Source organism: Chrysemys picta, chromosome 1, assembly GCF_011386835.1.
Source record: "Chrysemys picta bellii isolate R12L10 chromosome 1, ASM1138683v2, whole genome shotgun sequence".
Classification (NCBI taxonomy): Eukaryota; Metazoa; Chordata; order Testudines; family Emydidae; genus Chrysemys; species Chrysemys picta.
This window is the reverse complement of record NC_088791.1, coordinates 150,827,665-150,840,962: the sequence shown is the minus strand read 5'-3', so window position 1 is coordinate 150,840,962 and position 13,298 is coordinate 150,827,665. Positions and strand designations below refer to the sequence as shown.

At 49.4% G+C, this 13,298-nt stretch overlaps 1 protein-coding gene across 1 annotated transcript; it reads left to right on the top strand.

The window, feature by feature from the left end:
- Positions 1–4,538: 4,538 nt before the first annotated feature.
- On the top strand, positions 4,539–12,191 carry TEX55 (testis expressed 55). Its single transcript, XM_005304776.5, has 4 exons — positions 4,539–4,690; positions 5,881–6,306; positions 7,870–7,932; positions 8,926–12,191. Exons 1-4 carry the CDS (start codon positions 4,673–4,675, stop codon positions 9,034–9,036), a joined length of 618 nt encoding a protein of 205 aa, XP_005304833.2. The 5' UTR covers positions 4,539–4,672; the 3' UTR covers positions 9,037–12,191.
- The last annotated feature ends 1,107 nt before the right edge of the window (positions 12,192–13,298 follow it).

Sequence of the window (13,298 nt, the reverse complement as noted above, 5' to 3'; positions counted from 1 at the left end):
AAAAATATGACAAAGGAGGTGAGAGGTCCAGACCTGCTAAATTGCTTGAAAGTAGTGAAATTCCCAAAGAAGTACTTTTTCAAGCTAATGATAGCTGTGTGTATGTTAAAGCCACCACATTGCGAGACATATATTTTAATCTCGTTACCACTGCAGGCCATCATATTATTTCCTGGCCTGCAGATAAAATTTTGCAAGTAGCCCTTAGGTTCCAGATACCCTTTAATTGGACCAGCTTAGTGATCGATTTCAAAATTTGCTTTCACTGTTACCAGAGGTTCAGAGAATCTCTGAAATACAAGGGCAAATTCACATGCTTCAAAATATATATCAAGTTGAAAAGTATGCCTTTCATACAGCTTATAGAGTGTCTACTTTATGCACTAAGTATGATGTATTGTGCTTTATGACTAAAACTGTACAACAACCCCATCATATTACCACTATGGGAATGTTATTGCTTGTGTTGTTATTAGTTAGTTTAGGATTATGTTATTGTTGTTGTAAAGGACGTAATAATAGTAACACCTTTCATGTCCATGCTAATCATGCATTGTCATTACATCCAATCAAAACCCCTAAAGTTGAAGCATCTGAGGTGGAATCTGAATTCCAAGACTTAATGCAAATAGAGATTTGAGAATGTTTGTTGTACTAGTAGTACAAAACAGGGGGTTGTGGAAGCAGAGAAGGCCTGACAGGTATTGGAAGGGAATTTCAAATTAACCCATTCCTTTCCTCAATAGACAAATTGCCCCCACTGTGTGTCAGAGGCTTTTTGGTGATTAAAAGCTCCTCTGAGATGTATGATCTTATCTAGATTGAAGGTACCTTCTAGTGGGCGTTGTTTAGATGGATTTTCACACGTGTAAAGATTCCAATTGTCTAAATACCTGCAGGTTCTAGCAGGGCCGGCTTTAGGCCGATTCAGCCGATTCGGCTGAATTGGGCCCCGCGCCAAGAGGGCCCCGCGCTCACTTCCCCGGCCCCTCCTCCCCTCCCCTGAACGCCCCGCCCCCTCCCCTGCTTCCCGCGAATCTCTGATTCGCGGGAAGTCTGAAAAGAAGCAGGGGCGGGCCAGCAGCACAAGATAAGCGGGGGTGGGGGGCTCGAGAAGGCTCCGGGGAGGCGCGGCTGCTTCCCGCAGGCCCCAGTGGCTCTGGCCCGGCCCGGTCCCCGCGGCGCGGCTCGGGTCCCGTCCCGTCCCCCCTCCCCCCCCCCCCCCCCGCGCGGCGCGGCTCGGGTCTCCCCCGTCCCCTGCGCGGCTCAGGTCCCCCCCCCCGTCCCCTGCGCGGCGCGGCTCGGGTCCCCCCCTCCCCCCGTCCCGGCTCGGGTCCCCTGCGCGGCGCGGCTCGGGTCCCCAGCCCCGTCCGCGGCGCGGCTCGGGTCCCCAGCCCCGTCCCCTGCGCGGCTCGGGTCCCCAGCCCCGTCCCCTGCGCGGCTCGGGTCTCCCTCCCCCCCCCGTCCCCTGCGCGGCGCGGCTCGGTTCCCCCCCGTCCCCTGCGCAGCGCGGCTCGGGTCCCCACCCCACCCCTTCCACTGCGCGGCTCTGCTCGGGTCCCCTTGTTGCAGCAAGCCCCGCCCCCAGGAATCGGGCCCCGCTCTTGCTAAAGCCGGCCCTGGGTTCTAGGACCATAATGGATGTACATACAATATGCAAGAGTACCCTTAGGGGGTGAGAGGGAATGCTTAGACTGTCCCCCACCCATTTTCCAATCACACACACAGGGAGGATGCCCTGTCCGTGCTAGCAGCCCATAAACTAAGGATCTCTCCCTACAGGGTACTCACACAGGAGAGGCTAACGAGGATGGCCACGACCCTCCTACACCTCCCTTCAGCAAAGACCGTCGGCTAGTCTCAGAGAGATGGCACCGCTCACGGTCATTGCATCCAGTGAGATGATCAGACTGTCAGTGGCTCACACTGGAGGAAAAAGGGGGAGGGAAGATGGGTACACACACTCCTAGACCCAGGCAGCTTCCTCGCCAGATGATGCCAGGCCGAGTCAGCCACCGTGGGTCGGTTCTTCTATAGATCCTCTAGTTACTGGGCTTGCGTTAGAGTAATTCTGGTCACGAGCCAAACGACTTCGCAGAATACTCTGGGCGTCTTCCGGTAACTTTCACTCACACTGGTGTACACACACACACACACACACCAAGGCCCCTATTTCTAAATACCACGATGCATCTGTACCTTATGTCCGGACTCAATACACTATGAGACGGTAACAACCCCTCAGCACCGGTGCATACCTAATGCATTTCCCTTATGCATTAACCTTATTGGGGGCAGCCAAACTATTGTCCTCAGTACCGCATACACCTACCCTATTGGGGGTGGCAAAACAGTTCCCCAGTACCACTCTGCATCTGATCTTGCTGCACAGTCAATAAGCCCGGATGGCATAAGCCCAACAGGGACAGACGGCCCCACGGACAGTCCTCCTCCGATACCCCAACAGAGATTTCAGAAGGTCTCCTACCTCTACTGTGGCGCCATGGGGTTTGAAGGGGAACGGTCTGCAGCAGTTGCCACTGTCTCAGCAGGTGTTGCCATCCCGGACGAGCCCCCAAATTGTCAGAGAGAAACAGAGAGTTCTCACTCTCTTGGTTCAGTACAGCAAAGACAGATACTTTATTTTCTCTTGCAATTGCACAGAGGGAGACAGTGCACTAGGACACAGGGTCTCCCCCTCCTAGGCAGGTCTCTCAATAGGTAAACAGCAAGCATTTATACCTTTTGTTACAGACAATAATGAGCAACAGCTGCATTTTGTTTATACATAGGTCATCCTGATATCTTATTTTTCTCACTTATTTAGACTCTAGTCTACCATATTATCTACACATGACCTACACAAGGTCGTAACAACTTCTCACACAGTTCTTTCCCACTCGCCTCACACACTCCTTGCTTCTACAAATCTCGCGTTATTAGGGTTACAGTTAGCCTGACTCTTGCTAACAAAGACTGTTTGCATTTGAAATTCCCTTCCAAACCCTGTCAGGCCTTGCTCTGCTTCCACAATGAGATGTGTGAGCAAACAAAAGGGCACTTTGGCAGGAACTAGGGTGACCATATCTCCTCCCATTTTGGCCAGGACAGTCCCCTTTTTGAGCTCTGTCCCAGATATCACAACTTTTTTTACATAACTGAGCATTTGTCTCGTTTGCTCTTGCCTTATGGGGACACGGAGGAACATTCGGCAAGAGCAAATGGGACAAATTCCCAGTTTTGCCTAAAAAGTTGTGATGTCTGTGATGGTGGCTTGAGCCCCATGTGGCAGGGCCTGGGCTTGGAGCGGGTCTCAGGCGATGCGAGATGGCTCGGGCGAGTGATGACGCCAGGTGGCTTGGGCCATCATCAGCCCTATGGAGCAGGGCGAGTGACAAGCAGTGACGCCAGGCAACTCGGCCATAACAGGCAGCTTGGGCCAGCCCCTTGCATTGTCACTTCTGGGTATCCCGTTTTCACTTTAGAGAAATACGGTTACCCTTGCAGGAGCCCAAGGGCCACAATTAATGTGTATACAATAGCATAATAGGATGTGCTCTCTCATCGGTGGGCGTATCAAGTGGAGAAAAGTACCACCAGAATAGCGAGCAGTATTCGTGACAATACATGGAGCCTCAGGTGTCAGTGAATAAAGCAGATAGTAATTTATACCCACAGCACAATGGATAAGGCTGGGTTCGGTGTCTGAGCCAGCCAACCCCTAAGCCGGGGTAGGCAACCTATGGCACACGTGCCGAAGGCAGCATGAGTTGATTTTTCAGTTGCACTCACACTGCCCACCGGTCCAGGGGGGGTTGCTGCATTTTAATTTAATTTTTAAATGAAGCTTCTTAAACATTTAAAAAATCTTATTTACTTTACATACAACAATAGTTTAGTTACATATTATAGACTTATGGAAATAAACCTTCTAAAACCGTTAAAATGTATTACTGGCACGCGAAACCGTAAATTAGAGTGACTAAATGAAGACTCCCACACCACTTCTGAAAGGTTGCCGACCCCTTCCCTAAGCTCTGCCCCAGCTCTCTCGCTACCCACCTTCTGGGGCCCACACAGCGCTCTAGCTATTTCGCACTGCGCAGGTGGCCCGTGCAAACTAGAACCACCCCAGGCTCCAGCCTGAGGAGCTGGGAGCCCGGCGGGCGTGCATAGCCCATGGCCGGCCGCAGCACGGCCGCTGCCCGATCTCGAGGCGCTGATGCGAAGCCCCCGGGCGACCCCCGGGCGACCCCCGGCATCCCGCCCCGCACCAACTCCTCGTGCAGCCAGCGCGCGCCACAACCCTGCCCTCGCCCCCCGCGGGGGATGCTGTAGCCGCCGGCCGCGCAGGGCTGCCCGCTCCCGGCGCCGGCACGAGCCCAGCTCCTGCAGCACGTGTCCGCCAGGCCCTAGAACTCAGGCCCCTTCCGCCCGATTCCAAGATGGCCGTCAGGAGCCGTAAGGCCGGGCAGCCACGTGACCTCCCCGGGCTTCGGCCCCGCCCCTGCTCCCTGCAGACAAAGGGGGCGGAGCTAGAGGTCTGCTGTTCCCATGCCGACCGCCGCTAGCGTCTGTCCCCTCCCTCTCTTCCCCCCCCCACCATACGGAGAGCGCCGAGAGACAGAAGAGGCCGGGGCGGCTGGGCGATGAAACGCGCTTCTGCTCCGGGATGGAGGGGCCGGGGCAGGTGAGACCCCAGCAGACTAGGCCTCCCCAGACAGTCCCCCCCGGTAGAACACCCTCCCGCAGCCCCTGCGCCCCCCAGGCACTGTACCCCCTGGCATGGGCCCCCTCCACATACTGCTGCCCCCTTTACATCTTCCCCTCCACACACACACTCTGCCCCCCCACATTGCTCACCCTATCACCCCCTTGCTCATACCCCCTGCTCAGACCCCTGCTCTCCCCCTACACCTCCCCCACACACACTGCCCTCCCACGCATTGCCCAACCTATTACCCCCTTGCTCTCACACACACACCTGCTGCACCCTCTACACTCTCACTCTGCACAATGTGTGTCTGATAAAATGCAAATCCCAAACTACACCATGGAGCCATGCTACCAGCTATCAGCCTGTCACACTGACTGTCTGTGGGTTAATTTGGGCAAATCGTTGCTCTCTGTACATTCATTTCCCTCCCCTCCATAAAACTGGCAGAGTGATATTCACTCATTGTCACAATACCTAGCCCTTATCATCCATAGAGCTCAACACGCTGCACAAGAGAGGTGCAGGTCAATATAATTATCCTCATTTTACCAGTAGGGTAACTGAGACAGGGAAAGGTCAAGTGACTTGCCTCCAGTCACCCAGAGTAGTGAGCAGAACTTGAGTCTCCTGAGTTCCGCACCAAGACTCTACTCCCTGCTGAAGCACACTGCTATCCAAGGCTGAAAAGCACTGTTTTGTATAAGCCCTCAGTTCTGTGGATAGTCTTGTTTGCCGCAGAGTTTTTAAGGCAGAAGCCTCTTAGAGAAGGTAGGATTACAGAGCCATATGTTGCTTAAACCTCTTTCTGAGCTGGAAAAGAATGACTTCCATAGGACCAGGATTTCAGTCTATGAGAGTTTTGTCATTCATTGACTTCTATGGAGCCAGGATCTCAGACAGAAAGTAGCATCTCTTATATGAGGAATAGAAAATTCATATTCCCCTTTTCATACTAGAAAGAGATGAGGCCTACACCAGTGCCATCCTCTCCCAGAAATATGTGCTATAGCAAATGGTGGAGGAGCCCTTGCTGTAGGAGCGGTAGCTACAAAGGAATACTGGACGTCATCCCACTCTCATATAAAAGGGTGCAGTAACATAATGGGTCTAGTGCACAACTCTATGCATTTAAAATAGTTTTTAAAATGTGTTAAACGTTTTAGCCAGAGCCTGAAGAAGTAAGAATGACTGAAGTGCAAGAGCCTGTTGAATCACCAGCAGCAGTGATTGAGTCACCTGGGGACCAGTCACCTATAGTCGAATTGCCAACATCAGTGGACCAGTCACCTACAGACGAATTGCCAGAGTCTGTGGCTGGATTACTCATGGTTGAATTGCCAGAGTCCGAGACTGAATCATCTGTGGCTGAATTGCCAACAACTGTGGTCAAAGTACCTGTGTATGAATTGTCACCATTTGTGGGCAAGCCACCTGTGGCTGAATCAGCAGAGACTGTAGTCGAAGCACCTGTGGTTGAATCAGCAGCAGAGGTTGAATCCCCAGAAGCTGAAGAGCCTATGGTGTATGAAGACCCCTTTGAAGTTTCCCTTATGTACATGGAGAAACATAACATTCTGCAGATATTTCAGGTGAACTTTTCCTTTCCATCTCTTCCTCTTCTCCCAGTAACTCACTTGAGAAACAGAGCCTAAAGTTAGCTTGTCAGCATTGTACTGAGTCAAATGTCTGTCCACAGGCTCCCTCCGCTCCTTGCCTCGTATTGGCTCATGGCCAAACCATGGAAATTGGAAGGCTGATCATTTCCAGTGATTAAAGCAGATCTAAGTAAGGGAAAGAGCTTGACCAGCAAGGAGCTGTCACCCCAGGTCATGATCCTATTTGGTGATGCGGCATTTCATCATCTTCTGGTGACAGCATGCAGCAAGGGGAAGAGAATTGGGACAAAAAGAAATGTATCGGACAGGCATTCCCATCCCCAAGCAGCAGGGCCATCTCCAAGCAAAGTGTGGCAGGAGGGCAGGGGGGATATATGCTGTATGCAGTTAGTGGAGCTGGGGGCAGCACATCCTTGGTGCTCTCCATTTCCACTCCTGCAAATGGCTTATGTACAATTGACCAGAATGGAGACTCTATATTGATGCGACAACACAAATGAGAGGCAAGGAGGATTCTGTTTCTCCATCCTCCTTTCTCACTCCCCCCCAAAAGTCCCTGCACTGAAGCCATTTGAAAGTACTTTTATGCATAATCTATTATTTATTACTCCAGTAGTACCTGGAGGGCCAAGACAAGATCAGGGCCTTGTCCTGTGATTGTCTATCTAGATTTAGGGCAGGGACTGTCAAGGGTAGGAGAAACGAAATATTATTAAATCCATGTTATAGATGGGGAACTGAGGTACAACAAGTCTATGTGACATGCCCAGGGTCACAGGGGAAGAAGCACAAATTGAATCCAAGTCTCCTAAGTCACAGTCCAGAGCCTTAGCCAAGAGTCTAGCCTTCCTTTCTTTGGTGCCCCAGCCCCCACTGAGCCAGGAGGGAGGGTATCCTCCTCCTCCTGGCTCCTGGGAAGGAAGGCAGTGAGTGTTTTTGAAAGGGGAGTAGGGCGGGTTCTTCATCTCCTTTGGCTACCCGCAGAGGAAGCAAAGCTAGCTTTTTTTTGGTCTTTATCAGCCCAGGTCCTGCATTATCGCTCATGGTCCTGTTATGCTCCAAAATGTTTACAGCTAAAAATAACAGAACACATATTAAAATCCAGGAACAGAAGTTAGACTTACAGAGCTAATTGCCTGGATCACTCTTCTTTCCTTTTCAGCAGACCAGTAACATATTAGCTTTATTCCAATCCTTAGTGCCTCCAGCATTTCCCATGGGTTCTGAACAATAATTGCCAGCATTTGAGTCAACTTAGTATCCGATTCCCATGACATATTGTCCAGCTCATTTGTATTTGTTCACATTTTCCAAATGTTCCTCTACCTGTTTCTATCAATACCAGTATTTACAAGCTCCCCATTACTTGTTCACACCTCTTTATTTTTCCATCCATCCTGTACCACATCCCAAATACTCAGTAATCTCATCCCAAAAGACAGGGCATCCCTGCCCTCGGCAGAACTTTCTGCATCCTTGAACTTATTACTTGCCTTCAGCAGGAAAATCTAATAACACTCCTACTTTCTTTCTCAGGAGATCACTGAAAACTTGGTGTATGAGAAGCCCGATGACCCCCTGCAGTTCATGTTGCTGCAGGTATGGAGTGTTTGGGTACACACACCGAGCCTGTCTTTTAGGTCTGCAGCAGAATTGTAGCTGAGCAGGCCAGAGCCGCAGTGAAGCCATGAATATTCCTCTCGCCATGAGTCTTGATACTTGGAAGGAGGAGGATAGGACAGGGGAAGAATGGCCTGGATGACAGGGTCTGAGTGTGTTTTAAAGGGGCAGGACATGGCAGGTTGGGGAAACAAGGCTGGAGGGTAGGGTCAGTGTGTAGAAGGAAAGGATACAGCAGGAGACAGTGGGGTACATAGGTCTTACAAGACAGTGTCTGGAATTGTGAGGGAAAGATCATGGACAGAGAATGATCTATCAGCAATGGGAGGGTTTTAAAATACAGAGAACTAAAAGCTTTTGTGGAGTGAGAGACAGTGGGAATGGGGGAGGGGTTGGGGGGCACAACAAGAGATGGGAAGGGATTACAGTAAAGACAAAAGAGAAGGAAGGGCAGAAAGAGGATCCCTTTCATCACTCCCCTCTCCCAGGAAGACAGACCCCATAGAATATCAGGGTTGGAAGGGACCTCAGGAGATCACCTAGTCCAACCTGCTGCTCAAAGCAGGATAAATCCCCAGACTTTTTTTTTTTATTATTTTAATTCTAGTTCCCTAAATGGCTCCACAAGGATTGAATTTACAACCCTGGGTTTAGCAGGCCAATGCTCAAACCACTGAGCTATCCCTCCCCCAACTGTTTTTTAAAAGCGACAGAGTCCTGTGGCACCTTATAGACTAACAGACGTATTGGAGCATAAGCTTTCGTGGCTGAATACGCACTTCGTCAGACTCTTTGTCGCTTTTTACAGATCCAGACTAACACGGCTACCCCTCTGATACTGTTTTTAAAGGGGACCCAAGTCTTGTCCTGTACTTCAGTTTTCAGAGCTGGCAGAAGCGGTTGTGGTGCTATCTCTGGGCTCCAGTGTTATGACATTGGAGGGTGACTTGACCACTTTCTTCTCCTCCACAGGTGCAGTCCATGATGAACAAGCAACTGGAAATGGAGGAGGAGGAGGAAGAGGAGGAGCTGGCAGGTGACAGCTTCTACACAGCAGAGAACTTTCCTGGTGGCCAACAGTGACCTTGGCAACATGGTTGTTAGCACAGGGCCTCTGGCTAGCACTGCACTCTCATGCTTGGTGGAAATGGTTTTGAACAGGTCTGATGGTAACTGAGCTTCCTGGCCTCTCTTGTTCTGGGTGCTGTGCTTCCAACTGCTTGTAAATTATGCAACTGCGTGTTATCATTGATACACAAACCTCCTAAGAAACACACACACAACCCCCTGAACATTCCTGCCTATCCCCAGGGCCGGCGCGACCCATTAGGCGACCTAGGCGGTCGCCTAGGACACTGCGATTTGGGGGGCAGCAACCACAGCGGTATTTCGGCGGCGGGACCTTCCACCGCCTCTGTGGGGGGTGGCATTTCGGGGCGGGACCTTCCGCCGCCTAGGGCAGCGGAAAAGCTGGCGGCGCTCCTGCCAAACCCACTACACAGCTTGTACACATAGAGGCTACATTTCTGTGCACACAGACCCTACAGCTCTGATCTCACACATGCACAGACAACAGCACAAACCCACAGCAATCAGACTTAATGGCTCTTGACCCAACCAGCCCTTGAACACTTACACACGTCTCTACCTTCTCTGTTCTGTTTTGGTGGGTGGTCTGTCCCAAGCTGTCATATAACAATCCACTGTATAACAGTTTGGAACTCCAGTGTCCACACTGGGAGAGGACTTTCTCTGTCCCTCTCCCTTCCAGAACCCCCTTGCCCCACACTGGAAGGGACGGTTTCCCCTCAGCTCTCCCTGCTGAGTTCAGATCACTCTGTCCTTTTGTATTCTTCTCTCTGTCATGGCATGTACAATTCCTATACACACACAACTAGAAGGTGAAGTTAAGGTTGCAGGGACATATGTGTGGCTTCAGAGCATATCACCTCTTAAAAATACTAGTTGAATAAAAAACAAAAACAAGTGATAGAAACCCAAGAAATTTAGAGTTAAAGGGTACTTCTCAAACAAGTAACGCAAATTACTGTTATCTCTCATTCAAGTTACTTATACGTAGGGTGACCGTATTTCCCAAAAGGAAAACAGGACACCGTGCAGGGCTGGCCCAAGCACCCCGCACCCCGGGGCTGGCTGGAGCAACTCACCCGAGCCTTCCTCCCCTCCCCACAGGGCCTGAGTCGTTCACCCAAGTCCTGCTCTCCCCCAACCCATATGGGGCTGGTGTCACTGCTTGCTTCAGCCCTACCTGCCCCTATGCCAGAGCTCTGCCTCCCGCCCCCTGCACCAGGCTGGCATTGCCACTCGTCCCTCCCCCCCGCACATGTTCCTCCGCACCCCATTTTTTTGACACAAGTGGGCATTTGTCCTGTTTTCTGTTGGCAAGGCCAAACGAGACAAAAGTCCACTTTTTCCAAAAAAGTCGGGATGGCCGGGACAAGGCTTAAAAAAGGGACTGTCCTGGCCAAAATGGGATGTATGGTCACCCTACTGATATGGTCCTCATCACCATAGTATCTGAGTGCCTATCTCCACCCCCTTAGAAATGTCTGCTTACACTGCAGGTATAGAAAATGTGCACTGTAGAACATTGGCTTTATAATTTATTTCATGCATACCTATCTCCAGTACTTAGTATGCTGTTTTGGCACCACACTGACCTTTTCTCTTTTTAGGTAAGTGCTTTAATATCATGATCTAGGTCTTTGAGGTTTGTATATAGTCACATGCTAGCTCTGTATCTAATGGTATTTGAATAGTTACCTAATGCCGGTCCTTTCCACTCAGGGATCTCCAAGCACTCAGAACTATTAGTTAATCTATTGTATTCCATTTTAGAGGCATGTGAGTACCATCTTTCTTTTACAAATAGACCATGATCCTGTAAGGCATGGAGGGCCAGATTTTTACAGGTCTTTAGGTGTTTAAAGATGCTAATAAGCACCTAGTGGGTTTTTAAAGTGTCCTTAGCAGGTTAGGTACTTAAGTCCTATTGAATCACTTAGGCGCTTTTGAAATTCCCATTAGGTGCCTATCTGGCCCTGAGTGCCCTCAGCACCTGAGAGAATTGGACCCTTAATGAAATGTGGGGAATGATTGTTTTCAGGCTGGTGGTATTTGTCTAACCAAGGCTTTTTGTAAAACCCTTTGATGTGCATTGAGTATGACTGTTAGGAAGGCTGGAAAGCAGCAGCATTACTGTCTGATGAAGACTGAGCTTTTCTAGCTTTTTGTGCCTACCTATCAAGGGAAACTTTATTTGAGATGGATAAGTTAGTGTGTCATTCTGATTCTTTTGTCAGGATATTGCTGTGAAACAGAGTTAAGATGCCTGGGGTACCTGGCTTAAAAAATGCAACTTTAACTCTGAATTGACTGGGTTTCTAACATTTAATTAAGCATTGTGTTTTGTTGTTTGTTTTTTAATTTCTAACATTCCTGAAAGGCCATATGCACTCAAACCACTGATGAGCCTGCAGCTGTAACTTCACATTACTGAAGTTTTTTGTGGGGGGGAATTTCCTCAGTTTCTTTTAAATGGCCCTAAGGTTGGCTGGAGAGGAGCCCTGACCTGTTCCCACAAATCCTATGAGTTTTGCAAGAGGGGAGGCTCAAACTGACAGTCCTTAGGAGGTCCAGGGGAAAGAATACCTCTTTGGTCTGCTGACTGCATCATCTCCTGCTACTAACAGCTCCACCCATTCTTGGAGGGGAGGCTTCCCATGGGTGCACATAGAGGGAGTTGAACTCTTGCAAACTTCCATAGGGTCACAGGAACAAGGCTCCTCTCCTGCAGGGACCAGGAGGTGCACAGGAATACAGCCCCATTCCTTTCAACTGCATGATGTTTGAAGGACTGGAGCTGGCTGCCTATGGCTGGCAAGAGAGTTGGGGTGAGGACTGTAGAACTAAGAAAAACTTCCTTCTTGTTTCTCAGGAGGTCCACTAGGAGAAAGGACTGGCTGAGAACAGGGCTTTGATGGGGGTAGCCGTTACCCCATTCCCCTGAACCTCCTGCAACCCACAGAAATAGGGAGACCCACTTGTGAACCTTCCAATAGAAAAATCTTTCCCCCCCCTTTGACGAGCCTTCCAAGTTGATCACATTACACTTTTAGCTCTCTCTCTGCAAGGGAAAGGGCTGGAGACTCACATTTAAAAAAAAAAAAAAGGAAGTTAAGGTCTCCAGCAATCATGTGATGTCTTGTATTCAGATTGCCAGAGCTGACCTTCCTGGCAGCATTACAGAATGAAATTTAAATAACTTTTAAAATCAAACTTTAAAAACTATATTTTGGACCTGGGTATCTCAGCTAAGGGAGTCCAGTAAAGTAGATTTTATCACTGTCCTTTCTATCAGAAGAATTATGTGGAACCCTGGACATCTCTATTTAGGATGTCATAAATCAGAACCCCCTTGTCCGATTTGCTTCAAAGTTAGAAAAAAAAATTAAAATCTATCTTAGCTCCAGATATAACCAGATAATTTTGAGGGTGATATTTTGAGGCCTTGCGGGGTGGGGGTGGAGGGGGTTCTATCAAGGGGAAGAGGGAGCAAATCGGAGTTTAAAATGGAAACTTAGTTGCAGTCTTGTCTTTGGAAGGACTGTCCCTGTTCTGTAATGTTTCCCCCTAAGCCATGGTTCCCTGTTGATAAGTGGATACAGAGTGGCACAACTGTCTCTAATAGCAACTGGCAAACTTCTTGTTGTCTTCAATGCTCTGAAGGAACTCTCAGTTCACTGTGGGACATGGTACCATCCCTCAGACTATTCCATATACAAATCTGACTATTCTATATAGGTTCTTAAACTGTGCTCATCACCATAGTATCCGAGTGCTTTCCAGTGGTGTATTAAGCAACGTGACTAACATCTGTCACACATTGTTAGCATGGTTGCCAACTTTCACGCCATAAATTAGCACTCCGACTTTCACAATAAGCCAGAAATCAAGTTAATCCCATTTCAAAACAAGGCCAAAACAAGCCAATCCCTAAGAACCCCACCACTCTATGTGACTAGATTCCCCCAGCGTACAGTCTAGGACTGTGGTGGGCCTGCTATGCACCCCAACTCTCCCCACCCCCCCTTGCCTGCCCCTGCTTGCCGGGAGCCGATCAAAAAAAAAAGAAGCAACAAGCTACAAGCCAAAAACTAGGCAACAAACAACTCACAAGCCAATTAAGCCAAAAACAAGCCCAATTTCTCTGGGTTTTTTTGTGGGCTTGGCATGTCTGATTGTTAGTTCTCCCGCTGCAGAGAGAATGAGAGAAGTGTGTGCAATGGAGTGTCTCGTTTGGGTAGGGGTTTTTTGGTTTTGTT

Bases quoted from the DNA above. Each gene is read 5' to 3' on its own strand.
- TEX55 (XM_005304776.5), top strand. The intron at 6,307-7,869 runs GTGAACTTTTCC...TTTCTTTCTCAG, and splicing joins ACATTCTGCAGATATTTCAG to GAGATCACTGAAAACTTGGT. The intron at 7,933-8,925 runs GTATGGAGTGTT...TCTCCTCCACAG, and splicing joins TGCAGTTCATGTTGCTGCAG to GTGCAGTCCATGATGAACAA.